Source organism: Chrysochloris asiatica, unplaced genomic scaffold (genome assembly GCF_000296735.1).
Source record: "Chrysochloris asiatica unplaced genomic scaffold, ChrAsi1.0 scaffold00146, whole genome shotgun sequence".
NCBI lineage: Eukaryota > Metazoa > Chordata > Mammalia > Afrosoricida > Chrysochloridae > Chrysochloris > Chrysochloris asiatica.
In genome coordinates, this window is record NW_006408664.1 from 8,926,043 (window position 1) to 8,941,057 (window position 15,015).

General features: G+C 36.1%; 2 protein-coding genes across 3 annotated transcripts in view; one reads left to right on the forward strand and one right to left on the reverse strand.

The window, feature by feature from the left end:
* PGM3 (phosphoglucomutase 3) overlaps nt 1-2,247 on the forward strand; it is a 48,229-nt gene extending 45,982 nt beyond the window's left edge. The window contains exons 10-12 of the mRNA XM_006870670.1: nt 6-88; nt 1,206-1,379; nt 2,158-2,247. Of these exons, the coding sequence (XP_006870732.1) occupies nt 6-88; nt 1,206-1,379; nt 2,158-2,247 (347 nt within the window). The remainder of the gene's footprint in view (nt 1-5; nt 89-1,205; nt 1,380-2,157) is intronic.
* A 672-nt stretch (nt 2,248-2,919) lies between these two features.
* Nucleotides 2,920-15,015, reverse strand: part of DOPEY1 (dopey family member 1) — a 114,301-nt gene continuing 102,205 nt past the window's right edge. For both annotated transcript variants that reach the window (XM_006870659.1, XM_006870658.1), the window contains exons 31-36: nt 14,102-14,254; nt 12,582-12,718; nt 11,731-11,786; nt 10,660-10,824; nt 8,390-8,519; nt 2,920-3,498 (exon numbers count right to left, since the gene is read on the reverse strand). In XM_006870659.1, coding sequence (XP_006870721.1) covers nt 3,193-3,498; nt 8,390-8,519; nt 10,660-10,824; nt 11,731-11,786; nt 12,582-12,718; nt 14,102-14,254 — 947 coding nt within the window. In that variant the 3' untranslated portion in view covers nt 2,920-3,192. The remainder of the gene's footprint in view (nt 3,499-8,389; nt 8,520-10,659; nt 10,825-11,730; nt 11,787-12,581; nt 12,719-14,101; nt 14,255-15,015) is intronic.

Below are 15,015 nucleotides of genomic sequence, written 5' to 3' on the forward strand. Positions count from 1 at the left end.
TGAAGCAATTTTGGCTCTAAAGGGTTTGACAGTACAACAATGGGATGCTCTATATATGGACATTCCAAACAGACAACTCAAAGTTAAGGTATGAGAGAGAGCTTAAAATCTATTATCCCAAATCTTACTATATAAAAATCTTTCTATACAGACACATATTAAGTGCTGTAAAGTTAGTTCTAAACTCATAGCAACCCCTTGTATAGTGTGTATAGTGTTTACAAGGAGCAGCTGGAGGGTTTGAACTATCGATCTTGTTAGCAGTCCAGTGTTTATTATACAATACCACACCATACATCTTGATGGCAACAGATTAAGTGGATTTTCTCATGAATGCTATTATGAACAACTCTCTAAGAAGTAGAGGGAATTGTGGATTCCCATGTACCCAGCTCAAACAGGTTTCAGCTTTCTCCTTTACAACCTTCAGTTTATTTTGAAGTAAATCCCTGGTAGTCTTACTTCAAGTGCAGATATCTCTTCTGCAGTATACTCTTGCTTTGCAGAGAACTTCCTGAGGATGTGATGCTGAGAAGTAGACTCTGTGGGCACAATGAAGAGAGAGTTTTTAAGACAGTCAAGATAGATGGCTAATTTACTTCTGCTTAGGCTTACACTAGTTTATACACTCACCAGTAAAAATTAGTGAAAAAAATTCTAAGAGAATCAAACCCAAACCCAAATCTTTTGCCATCAAGTCTATTCCAACTCACAATGTTTTTCCCTTGGAGCATCGACCTAGCTAGTAGTTAGCAGCCCAGTGTCTAACCTATTAAGCCACAAGTGCGCCTTTCAAGATGGCACACCTAAGGTTATTTGAAAGGTGCCTTCATGGTGCAGTGGTTCAAACTTACCAGTTGCACCATCAGAAAAAGTCGTGCAATTCTACTTAAGTGCTGTGGAGTCGGTTCTGACTCATAGTGACCCTGTATAGGGTTTCCAAGAAGCAGCTGGTGAGTTTGAACCACTACCTTGAGGTCAAGTGCTTCTCTTATGGGGCAGTTCTATACCTTAGGTTCAGTCATTATGAATCAGAATCAACTCAATGTTTTAATGGGTTTTGAGGTTATTTTATTAATGGCTGTATTGGATTCTAAGGTGTGATAGTGATGTTGATCTGAATACACTTTAAACCGTGTCAGTGTTGGACAGCTGAAATTTCTGAAAGGAATTTAAATATGGTAACGTATAGTATTTGTGCTAAGGTTGCAGATAGGCAAGTTATTAGTACCACGGATGCTGAAAGACAAGCAGTTACACCCCCGGGACTACAGGAGGCAATCAATGGCCTGGTGAAGAAGTACAGGCTTTCACGAGCTTTTGTCCGGCCCTCTGGAACCGAAGATGTAGTACGAGTATACGCAGAAGCAGATTCCCAAGTAAGCTGGGATAGTTCTAGTGAGGGGTAAAAATGCAATACATTTGTAGGAGAGAGAGAACTTAACTATGATGATTAATCGCATGATTCTTTGAGACTTGTTTACTAAATAGTTATAAAGCTAAACAGAATTAGACTCATTTGGCTTATTTCTGTAACTATTTGTCATATTTCTAATTTGCTATGAATAATATTTAGATACAGGTTAAACCTAAGGGCATTACCGTACCCTCCCCTCCCCCGTTAAAATATAATTTTTCCCAATGACTCGGAAAACTATCTGCTTAGTGAGAGTATTTCTAAACCAATTAGTATAACCATCCATGCTAATTGAAATTCTTGTTTGTCTCTGAACTTTTTAAAAAAATTTTGAGCCTTTGCTATTTTTCCTGGTAGGCTCTGGGTTTTAATAATTTGCTCCATCTTTTCTGTTACATTAAATTTTTCATGAAGTGGGACAAGTAGAGCAGGTTGAGTAAGGACACAGGAAAAACTCATTTCAAATTTATAAAAGACCTGACAGCTATTTTGAAAAAGTATCTAAAATACAGTATCCTAAAATACAATAAATGAGATTAATAACTAATTCTTAGATATATACAAAATTAACTTATTGGAGTTTTGGAATGATAACTAGCTTTAATCATAATTAGCTAGCTAGCTTTATTAGCTTACCTTATTTGGAAGAATTTGACCTGTTTCCCATTTATGTAAAGGCCTTGGAATCTGTTACTGAAAGACGAAGGAAAAAGACTAATCTCCTTAAATGTCATTTGCAGGAAAATGCAGATCGCCTTGCACACGAAGTAAGCTTGGCAGTATTTCAGCTGGCTGGAGGAATTGGAGAAAGACCCCAACCAGGTTTCTGAAGAAAAATTTTTATATTCCTGAGAAACTGGATTTTTTCTAAAATGTTTTTATAATAGTAGTGCTATTATTTTGACAGATATGACAAATGTTTACAGTGCACCTTACTGGATTGTTTCTAGATCTGATTCTTTTAAACAGTACTAGAATAATTTGTTAGAAATAGGTAAACATACTATCAGAATAGTTCTTTAAAAAATAGGTAAGCCTTTTACTTCAGTTTTTTAAACAACTTACCTGTAATTTCAGTCTCATTGATGTAAACATTGAGATTTAAGTATATGTTCCAATCATTAACTGAACAGTGTATGTAAGGAAGAATTCATGAGATTGGCTGGAAGATAAAAGCTTATTTAACTCCTTGTGTCATATTTTGCATCATCATTACTTAACCAAAATACTTTGGTACATAGCAGAGTCTTTAATACAGAAAACTTACCTAATTGATTAACATCATAGGACTTCAGAGGCATAAATATGGAGTTGTGCATCTCTACTCTGTATGGAGAGGTTGAAATGATAGTGCTATATCTATAAAGATGTATTGACCCAGACTTCATTTCTTTTTTCCTGATTAATACATTTTAAAGGTTCTGACAGAAGTGGTAACCTGCTAATATAGGACATTGCTGATCATGATAAGAAAAGAAATCCATAAAGCCTGAAACCAACAGAAAACATGTGCAGTGTATATTTTGCAGGTTTAAGACAACTCAGGACAATAAAACAATGGAATATATATATATATCTTTTGGGCACCATAATCAATATGAGCCAACAGTGTTTAAACTTGATTCAGGCCACATTCAGACATTTGCTCTTATTCACAAATATTTAAATTAAATACAACCTGAAGTATGTTATGTTACATACAAAAAACAAAAAAACCACTATAGAATTTAAGAGGTGTTTGTTTTTAGTAATTTACATGGAGTCACTTGTGTTGCTCAAGTTTTTATCACCCCTTCCAGAAAATCCTTTTCTACCATCTCTTCTATTTTTTGCCTGGCTCTGCTGGAATATGATTTGTGGTTCTCCAGTTTCATGTCCTTATTAGGGAAGGTGTTTGAATAGAGGATGGGGCTCCCTGAGTGTCCTGCACATCGACCTGTGACTTTGCTGTTGAAGACTTGACTGAGTATGTTGAAGAATGGCAGGAGCTGCTCCATACTGCGCACTGTACAGATGGTGAGCAGCAAGTGCCCCGGCTCCCAACCCAATGTTCTCCCTGAGTTGTCTTCCTCTGGATTTTTCTGCAAAAACAAAAACAGAATTGTTAAAACAGATGAGGAAGTATATTGGAAAACTTAAAAAGGGCAAAAACATCACTAAGCAAAGCTAAGAATGAACAAGCAGCCCTTCAGAGAACTTTTAGTGCCGATTATTACTTTATATGGAGATCTGTCAGATTAGTAATCTTTCCCAACTAGGCTACATAGGTTAGCTCAGTTAGTCTAAATGGTTTTGGATAGGCATAAGGATCTCTGCTAGCATACTGGTTATGGATCGGGCTGCGAACCGCAGGTCAGCATTCGAAACTACCAGCTGTTCCGCGGGGTAAAGATGAGGCTTCCTGCTCCCGTAAAGATTTACAACCTCAGAAACCCTGTACAGGGTCGCTATGAGTTGGAACCGACTCCACGGGCAAATACCAATAGGGAGAATCAAATATGATCATTTGTGTTGTGCTTTGCATATACTAAAAAGGAAAAAAAAACAACTCCCATTACATTGGGACTTCCACTAAAATAACCAAGTATTAGGTCACAAAATGATTATAAAAGAAACTAGGAAAGGACAAAGGGCGTTACACTTCCCTGTTAAAATGGCCTACGGTTTGGTTTCCATAAGATACTAAATAGGCCTAAAGTGAGCAGTTAAGATTGGCCTTGCAGCACAAGGAGAGAAACTGCCTGCTGCTTTGTTACGCTAAGGAACCTAGAGTCAAAATAATTTGGCTAGTGTCCTGGCACAGTAATTGTGTCTTTGAGCAACACACATAACGGTTCTTCATTTAGAAAATGGGAAAATCTAATCTCTACCTTTCAATAGAGAATGCATGTGAAAATTTTAAATAGAAACACATATTAAGAGGACAACTGAATTATCCACACACAGATGCAGACATCAACCTCTAAGAAAGATCATGAGAAAACTGTAGAAGGCTCAGTTATGAAAATACAGTAAATAAGCATGATGAACACGATGAACTGGGTAGGTAAAGAATCAATGAATGAAACTAAGGAAGCAGAATTAACCATCTGTCACATTTGTAAATAAATGGAGGATTTTGCCTTCTGAGATCATGTCATTTATCTAATATGTAACAGCATTAGTTTCCTATTAGAGAAAACAAGCAAAACCGGGCTTATTTTCTTGTGTGTGCTTGAAAGTAAAATCCTGAGGAAGGAAAATAAGAAAAGACCACCTAATTCTTCCACTATCACTTTATTTCTTAGCAATGGTTTAACCTGCAGCTGAGATAAAATAGGTATAATACTGGCTTTCACATTGCCGACTACCATTACTCAATACACAGGGGGTTTCAAAAAGTTCATGGACATTGAAAAGATAATTGGATTTTTCCAGGACTCTTTAGAAGCCCCCTTATACTGAGACTACCAGTAGCTGTGACCACACCATCTCTAAATCCCTAAATCAAATTGCACTGAAAAGGTAATTAGCAGATAAACAGAAGTCTCTGAGTAGCTCACAAGATTAAGGTCTGAACGGATTCCTGAAGTCTCTGAGTAGCTCACAAGATTAAGGTCTGAACGGATTCCTGAGAGGTTAGTAGTTCAAACCCACCCAGAGATACCTCACAAGACGGGATGGTGATCTGCCTTTGAAAGGTGGCGTTAATCATGAAAACCCTATGGAGCAGTTCTACTCTGCTCACATGGGATTGCCATGAGTCTGAATCAACACAAAGGCAACAAACATCAAACAGGTATAAAAGAGATGAATCTAAGCTAAATGAAAATCAGTAATATGCTTTTTAACTATCCACATAATCGCTAGAGTCCAAGTGTAAGAGAATTATGTTGTGACAATTTGTTTTAAAAAATATTCCTGCAATGAAATGAAATACGAAAGGATGAATGTAAAGCTAATGTTCTCCCATGTAAACTATCATGTAAACTATCACTCAATTCACAATAAAAAGAAAACAAAAATTCCTGTCATTCAAGAACAGTGCTTCAGTGTTTCATCTGGTCTTAGAACTCCACAAACCCTTCAACAAAACAAAAAAATCCATCACATTCCACACAAACTATTTCTTTTTTGACTTCACTTGCTCTAAACTTGAAAAAGACTTCCTTCCTATTTACTGCTCTTATATTTGTTGATATCCAGACCTGGGTTTGTACCTCAGTATCTGGTCCAGATGTTGCAGCGTTTTGCCGCTATATCACAAGCATCAAAAAGCCACCCTCACCTGATGCTTGGTCATCTCCAATCCCTCCAAAATCACTGTCTTAAAGTCCTCCTCCTTGTCCTGTGGAAGGAAAGAGGAGAACTCATAGTCCTTTATTCCAGTGAAAAGTATGCTTGGCCATGAAGACCATATTTAAAGTGATTTGGATAGGAAAACAGTTTCCAACCACAGCAGTTTTCTTAATCTGTGGGACTGGGTTTGGGCAAAAGATGAGACGATCTCATCACTAACGAGATGCAGGGGATAACAAAGTCCATATGCCTGCAGTATATATAAACACATTGCCAAGGACTTGCCGTGATGACTTTTCCACACACTCATATCAAAGTCAAAGTACCTAGAAGCTCTAGCCTAGGTATCTGGACCCAACGTTTACTCTCATCTATGTCCACTCATTCAGCCTGTGACCAAGCAACTAGTTTTTTAAACCAAACTCCTCATGCCCTGCAAGTCCAATCTCCTGTTTCATGGCTTTTCTTCCATTCCATTTCCATAGTTTGCAGAGTATAATGTAGAGCTTCTGTCTGATTATAAACTCCAAAAGACTGGAAAATTTCTGAGCAAACAAAGCACATACTGCAAACTAGGATTCATAAACCAGCCCAGGTCATCTCAAAATTGTACATTTCCTTTCTTTTTGAAAAATTTTGATTTTTTTTTGAAAATTTTTGAATGCAAGAGATAACTTAAGAGAGATGTGTACAATAAAGGGCACCCTGATGGACAAAAAACTAAGTAGCCTGATGTATACTACAAGATTTAAGTACAAAAGACAAGATAAAAAAGATCTTTTACTAATTGTATCCTATGTTTTGGAGTCCTGTGATGCAGTGGTTAAGTGTGCAGTTCCACTCTATCCTGTAGGGTTGCTGAGTCTGAAACAAATGGATGGCAACTGTTCTTCTATCTATCGTAGATGCCTGAATCCTACACATACTATGCTGTGTCTTATACATACCTATAAATGAGGTAACACATTCACAATAACTAATAGGTGGGTAGTATATACAGCATGGATACTCTGGACAAAGGAAAGATTTCGATAGTGGGGGATGGGACGGCACAAGGTTCATCACACCATTCATTTAACATTTTTAGACTGCTTGATTGGAGGTAACTGACACTGTGAAAACCATGCTGCCCTGTAGGAGCCCTGGAAGCATAGTGGGTTACGAGTTGGGCTGCAAACCACAAGATTAGCAGATTGAATCTATAAGCCACTCCTGGGGAGAAAGATGAGGCTTTCTGCTCCTGTAAAGCTTTATAGCCTTGGAACTTTAAACAGTGACTCCTAGTGTAGCTTCAGGATAAGCACTTGACTGCAAGGTCTGCGGTTCAAACACACCAGCTGCTCCTCAGAAATCCTACATAGGGTCACTATGGGTCGAAACTGACTAGATGGCACTAATAAAATGAGTTGAAACTGATTGCATGGCCACACAACCACCACCACCACCACCATTGTAAGGACCTCTGGTAGCACAGTGGTTACAAATTGGGCTGCTAACCTCAAGGTCAGCAGTTTGAAACCAGCAGCCATTCCATAGGAGAAAGATGAGGCTTTCTGTTCCTGTAAAGATTTGTTGTTGTTGCGAGTGCTGTCAAGTCGGTTCTAACTCATAGTGACCCTGTATAGGGTTTCTGAAGAGCAGCTGGTGAGCTTGATCTGCTGACCTTGCAGTCCAGCACATTAACCCACAATGTCACACCAGTCTCAGAAACCCTATACAGTGTCGCTAAGAGTCAGAATTGATTCCATGGCACACACCACCACCGCCGCCACATTTACATTTCTTGATATGGGAAACTTTTACAACTATAGTGTTAAGAGTTCATGCAGTTCCAAGGATTTTACTTTTTGAGGGGAAGACAATATATAATAATATGTCAGTTCCGACTCATAGCAACCCTGTACAGGCTTTCCCAGGAGCTGATGTTCAGTTTGAAATGCTGATCTTGCATTTCAAACCAACCTCACGGTCCAGTGCTCATTGTACAGCACCATACCAGGACTCCAATATCAATATACAATATATTTTTTGTTTTTAAAAGATTAAAGGTATAATTTTAAAGTAAAATTCAGTTTGGTGGCAGATCAATTATATCAACTTTCAAACTACTTACACATTGTCCAGTTTTATGCAAATGTTAAAATACATAAAATGATTGCTATTACCTGTTAATAGAAGTGGCTGTTTAGAGTTAAAATGAAACTTTTAAGTATTTTGGTGAATGAGAAATTGGCAAATGTGGTCCCTACAATTTTGTTATACTAAGTATTTAAAAATAAAAACAATTGTATTAGCTGACTGAAAAATATCTTAGGTTGTTAGGTATATACTCTGCTTCTTTCAAAAATATTTTTTATCTTTCAGAAGGAAGGAAATCTGTGCAAAATGTATAGGTCAAGTCAAAAGTAACTAGCAAGAAGGCTGTCAAACAACAGAATAAAAGAGGTGCCTAACTACATACATGATTAGCAGGATCGTGAATTACTTCCCTATTAAGTATTTTTTAGATTAATAGAAGCAAAATTTCTTTAGGATGCAATATATATTTTAATGTCTGGAAATACTAGAATCATGGACATTAATTCTCAAAATGGAAATTTTTTTTCAGAATAGGTCACCTTGATAATATCTTCAGTGTAAGTATTTAATACTCTCACCAATATACATGTAGTTAACATGAAAACAATGTAATACCTTTGCCCTTTTCCGAAGAAGTTTTGCTAGTCGTACCACATAAGGTTTAAATTCTCGTTGATGTATGCCCTGTCTTCTGACCTCCAAACCGGAATCATCTGAGGCTTCTGGAATAAAGGCCCATCGGTACCTACGTACAGAAGAATGTAGACTGTTTTGTGGTATGTAGGATGAGGCTACATAGTGTAGCTCATGAGCCTACCACTATCTGTGTTAAGATTACCAGCTCTGCCCCTTGTAGCTCTTACACCCTGGACATAGTTCTAAACCTCTCTGAGCTTTTCCTCATCAGTAAATAAGGATACTATTAACTACCTCATTGAATTGTAATTAGTAAGTCAACATGTAAACTTGATAAAAAGTGCTCAGCACCACATAGCACACATGTTAGCACACATGTTGAGTACTATGGTAGCTGTTTTTTGCATGAACACAAAGCAAGTGCTCCACATATGAAGGGGGCTTCAAAAAGTTAGTGGAAAAATTCCATTTTTAGTTCCATTTTTCATGAACTTCTCGAAGCAACCCTTGCCCCATGTATGTTTCCTTCTCCATTAATTAATAGGAAAAAAAAAAAATCCTTAAAAGGAAATTATTTTAATTTAGTATCTCTTTCTACTATAACATGGAACTCTGATGTTGGAAGCACTGGACTGCACTGCAAAGTCGCCAGTTCAAACCCACCAGCCGCTCCTTGGAAACCCTATACTGAGTTGCTATGAGTCCCAACCAAATTGATGGCACTTAACAATTTAACACAGTCTAACAAAGACTTACTTCTCCAATGTTCACATAAAGGGGTAAAAGTGCTGAAAGAATTTATTAAGTCATTGACATTAATTGCATTCATTATTTTGTACAACCATCACCACTATGCATTTTCAAACTTATTTTTCAATGCTTATGAATCATACATGTAAGAAGAGAAGCACAATCAAAATTCAAATATTTTCTTGCTTGTGATGGAGATAAAATTGTTATTTATCTGACACTTTAAATAAAGTCAGTTTACTTCTAATCATAAAATTTGAAAAGTCACTACCATGAGCATACTATTTTATGTTCTTTCTAGAGTACATACAAATACATTTTCTATTACCTTTGTGACTATAAAGCATCCTGGTTACTTTGACCATTTTGCTACAATTCCTCTTAGTATCCTTTTCTGAGTTTGCCCAGGAGTATGATCAGTCTAACAGATACCCAACCACTGGAATTCATAAAGAAATAGCTTTTAAGTAGAAGAAAAATGAACTAAAATTAATCTATAATCCTAGTTCTTATCATTAAATTGAATGAAAAATAAGCTTGTAAAACAGCAGTTTTTGGAGATTTAAGTATATCCAAATACAGCACAAAAATTCTGATATTTTGCCCTTTGTTATTAGCATACCATTTCAGAAGAAGAAAACATTATAACAATGCATTTTTGATCTGTGGATAAATTCTCAAATTAGCTATATTTTGATTAAAATTTAATATATTTACCTACTACTTTATAGCTTTTGATATTTAAGAAAAAATTTTTTAGCACTTAAGGAATAGGAATTGTAAAAGTTTCCTTTTCTCAGTTTTCTCCCTATTCTCTACCATTGCCCTAGTCCAAGCCATTTTCATCTTACATAAGTCTCAATTCCAGTCTTGCCCATTTCCTTCCCTTATACTGTATAATCAAAACAAGCTTTCTAAAATACAAGTCTAATAACATCACTTCCTTCCTTAATAAGTTTCATGGCTTCCTACTGTCCTTATTAAGCTCGAATTCTTCAATATAGCATGCAAAGTCTTACATGATTTAATCCCTCCCCAGCCTCTTCTCTCACATACCAGATCTTACTATTTATTATTCACACAGGGGCCACCCCTCATTCTTCACCAACTCAATTTTAACCTTGTCTGAAGACCTGCCCTGATCCTCAAAGCCAAAATAAGGCTCAGCTGTGCAGCTTCGGTACCCTGTACATCACCTATCATAAGATCCATCATGTGATTGACGGTGGAGTTCCTATACTAGACTTGAAGCTTCTTAGTCTGTATATCACATTGCTTCACTCACAAGGGGTACACTCAACTTGTTGACTGAATGGTCTGTTAATATAGCCATCTAAACCATTTACTTACAGTAACTGTGTCATACTACCCCTTTGTCAAAAATCATACTCTAATAAATTTAAAATATTACAACTTACATACAGAACTTTTAAATTAGTATTAGGTGTCAAGCAAATGTATTTTCAAGAAAATCCATTTAAATCCTTGCTTTTACTTACATCTGAAACTGAGGCAGATTTTCGGAGGGCAAAGCCAGAGCCAAATCCAAAAATTTGCAAGCAGAGAGATAGAGGTTTAACCACCGCTGGCTGTTATATGAAGTAGAAAAGCCATTACCTCCTGTATAGGTTGTCTCCAGACCAGCCACAGAGGGGCCTGAAGTTCTGCAAGAAGAAAAAATTGTTGTTAGTTGTCAGCAGCTGCACCCATTTACTTGTACACAATTACTAGGAAATTCAGCTAGTATTTTTTATAATCATTAAAATCATTCGGATGTAACTTTGCTAAGTTATGACTAAATTAATTTTGCTATTCTCAAAAAATTCACTTTGTTCTTTAACTTTCTAAAACATAAAAAGTATATATAATTTATATCAATCATATAAAAAAAAACTGTAAAGCCATGAAACCCGATTACTATTCTGTTACTGTCTGGAGAGAAGGGGGTAAAAGCTTTTGATCATAATACACAGCTACTGATACAGAAGGCACACTTAATAAAACTAGTAATGAAGGAGAATAATACATTTAAGGTAGTCTTGAAGAAAATTTCCTATTTGTGCATTCAGTCGTACAAAAATTCTTGCTCAAAATGTTTTTAATTTGTGGGTTTTTTGATATAAAACTTCCTGCTTAAATAAAAATATATTTAGTCACACTTGAATAAATTGCTTCTACTAAAAGAATAAAATCATAATATGTCAAACTGGAACTATCTGAAAACTGCACATATAGGCATTTTGCTGCAGATCACCTTCTGCGAAAGGTCTTGTATGTTGCAATGTTTCAGGGAACAGATGTGACGTATAAATACTAACTTGGCTCATGTAGCTGAAACATACTCTATTTTATAATTTTAAGCTAAATTGTGTCTAGATGCCAAAGGTCACAAATGTCAGTCTATAATTCTAAATAAGTAAAGCTAGCTACATTATATCCAAACATGATCAAGTTAGATATAAAGGGCTAAATAAAGTACACAGATAAAACTATGCTAGTTGTTAAGTAATATTTTGGATGTCTTTAGAATACTAAAAACTAAGACTCTGTTGATATGAATTACATGTTACCGTGAAATATCTTCATCAGCAGTGAGTTCCTGTTCCATCAGTAAAAACACCTGTACCTGAAGGTCACAGAATACATTATAAAGATTTATTTTAATGAGATTATCTTCATGATCTTTTATATTACATTTAGTTTCTGAAAGTAAAACTGCAATTAGCATAGAATTCTGTTCATCATTTGACAAAAGTTCATTATGGATTAGAGCCACAGTTTAAAATAAGAAAAATATTAAAGCAGATTAAGCTGGGGAAATTGTAAATGCTAGGTTTTCAGCAATAGATACCTTTATCCCTCTTACTTATCCTCTTTACTCCTACCTGCCATGTCATTCAGACCTGGTCTGGTTTAGAGAGGCAATGGAGGGCATAGGTGGGAAGGTTTTATTGTTTGGGAGTATATGAACTATTTTTGAAAAGCTCTCTGAAGCCAGTTTAACTGGTTAAGTACTTTACTTCAAGACTGACTCTATGTCTTATGTCATTCCATCTAAATCTAGCTAAATCATCTCTTCTCTCTCTAGAGGTGCTGCTGCAGTGGGGAACCAATCCAGGCAGCCATGGTATTTGGCATTTTAGTCAAAAAGCTAAAATGTTGACGCAAAAGAGACAAGCAGATGAGACGAAGTTCATGAGGAACTGGTTATCTAGGTTGGCCTATTTGGAAGTTGAAGCTGTATGGAGATGAAATCTAATTTGGTTTCCTAACTTTTTTTAACTGTAAAAATTGTCAGTAACTAGCTTAACTAGAATTCAGTTTTCTTGCAAGACTAGATTTTATCCTTGAAGCATATAGTAGACGATCATATTGTTTGACAATTTAGTTTTAAAACCTGGCTGAATTAACATTAACTCACAAGTTCTGTAATCATGGTTGGCCACAGTGAGGTAAGATGTTGTGGAGACATTCTTAAAAGCAACACTCTGAAAAACAGGAACACTTGAGAGTGAAGAGTTGGCACCTGAGGCAAACGAAGGCTCTCAACCAATCTCTCTGAAAAAAAAAAAAGCAATAATATTTTTATCATTATCTTATAAACCTCTTCTATACACTTCTCAACTTATTTGTACTCAAGGATTCTTTTTTAAATTTCCATAATATGTAATCTATATAAATAAATTACTAGAAAAATGAAACTAAACCAGATACAAATTCTATTATTAGATTCAAGAAATTCTAGCAAATTGCTGTGAAAGTTAAAAATGCTTATGCTTAAATTTCTGGATAGGCTGACGCTGTTGTTAGGTGACATCGAGTCTGTTCTGACTCATAGCGATCTGTATAGGGATTCCAAGGAGAGGGTGGTGAGTCTGAACCACTGACCTCGTGGTCCCGTGCTTTACCCTACAACACCACACTGGCCAAGTGAGTAGCAATGACTAAGTCAACTTAAAAAAAATACTGTGCATGTCAAATATTTGACATCAGGTACGAAACATTGGGAATGAAGGAGGAGCCTGGTGTCTTCTCAGAGAATAGAAACAATCTAACGAGGAACATGGCAAATATCATTCACAGTCTAGCTGTCATGTTGGCTGGTGAGGCTGAAGGTTGCATAAGTACACTCATGCAGCAAAGGGGATTGTTTTTCTGGGAATAACTCTGCTCTAGGCAGTGTTTATCCTTCACATTTGGGAGCTTTTGGTGACTGATTATCAATGCTGGTAATCTGGATACAGAATCACCAAACTTTCTTGATGAAGACGATCAAAAGCTTTGTATGACCCTCTCTCCTAAATTACTGGTCTCCAAATGTTAATTCTAGCTAAAATTTCTAGGATCTGCCTATAAATTCTGGTCCTCTCCTTAAGGGTATAAATCCTTATCAAGAAAATGAAAATGCTATTCTACCTGTGGCAAAGCAGTCTTTATACCTCATCCTCAAACATTAATTTCTAAGACATCTGAACCAAACAATAAAATGTCATTGATGTTACGAGCAGTTTAGGTTGATACTAATTTACAGGATTTCCAAGGAGCAACTGGGGGGTTTGAACTGTCAACCTTGCAATTAGAAGTTTTGTACTTATCCTACAGTAGTACACCAGGAGACCAAACAATAAAATAGAGGCAACACTGTTAAGTGACATCGAGTTGGTTCCGACTCACGGCTACCCTGAATAGAGTTTTAAATGGCCAATCTTACAGTTAAAATTAACCTTGTAATCCAGTGCTTATCCTACACAGTGCCACACTGGGGCAAGCTCTAAAAACTCTATAATTACTGAAGATAATTTTTAGTGTTTCAGTAGAGCAAATTTATTCTAAAACATACTCAAGCAAATTACCTACACGATGTATTTCAAAAAGAGTATTTTTCAAGGAACAAAAATGCTGGTTTGGAGGACAGAAAGCAAAGGGTTTTTCATAATTTACCTTGTATATCTGGAAGATATTTCTGGTACTGGTCAATTTCACTGCTGAAAATAGCAAATGCTAATCTTTTGAGAAGCATGGCTCTCTGTTCTAGCTCCACATCACGGTTTGCAAAGAGATTCAGTGAACTGCTTTGAGCCACAGCCACACGTGCTGAAAAAAAAAAAAGGAAGAGAGAGAATGATACAGATATTCATCTAGTGGTTTGAAAACGATTTATTCTGTCATACTGATTTTTACAAAATCCTATGACATACACATGCCAGAAGACCAAGAGGTAAGAATGATGATAAAGAATGAAAATTTAAAACTGGGTTTCAATTGAGTTAAAAATAATACCATTTTATTAAACAATTTTTTTATATCAGTCTAAATACTTTGCGTTGATTTAAAATAATTTCGAGCTTGGCATGGTCCTCTTTCCTTCCTAGGTCTTGCCACTCACCCTCTGGCTCACTCTGCTGCAAACACTGTCTTTGTAACTGTTCTTGAATTCACAGGTGTGTTCCCATCTCACGGCCTTTGTAATTTTTGTTCCATACGTCTGGGATATTCTGTCCCTAGGAATTCTCATGGCTGACTTCTCTAGTTTCAGTTCAAACAAGCTCATTAAAGAAGACTTTTCTACACTCACTTACCTAAAATGTTTTTTTCCTCCCAATTAAAATCTTTCACATCACCCTATTATTTCTTTAATAATTTCTCCCTAAAATAATCTTATTTATATAAGGTTAACATAGTGCCTTTTAATAATACATGTTGATGAGTGAATTTGAACCTTCTTAACAATACTGTGAAGTAGTCAGAAAAGATATCCTACTCTAGATCAAGAAACTGCAGTTTGGGTCACAGAACTTCACTCAAAATCTTACATACTAATTAATTTTGTTACTATCTAAGTATATTTAGTGTAA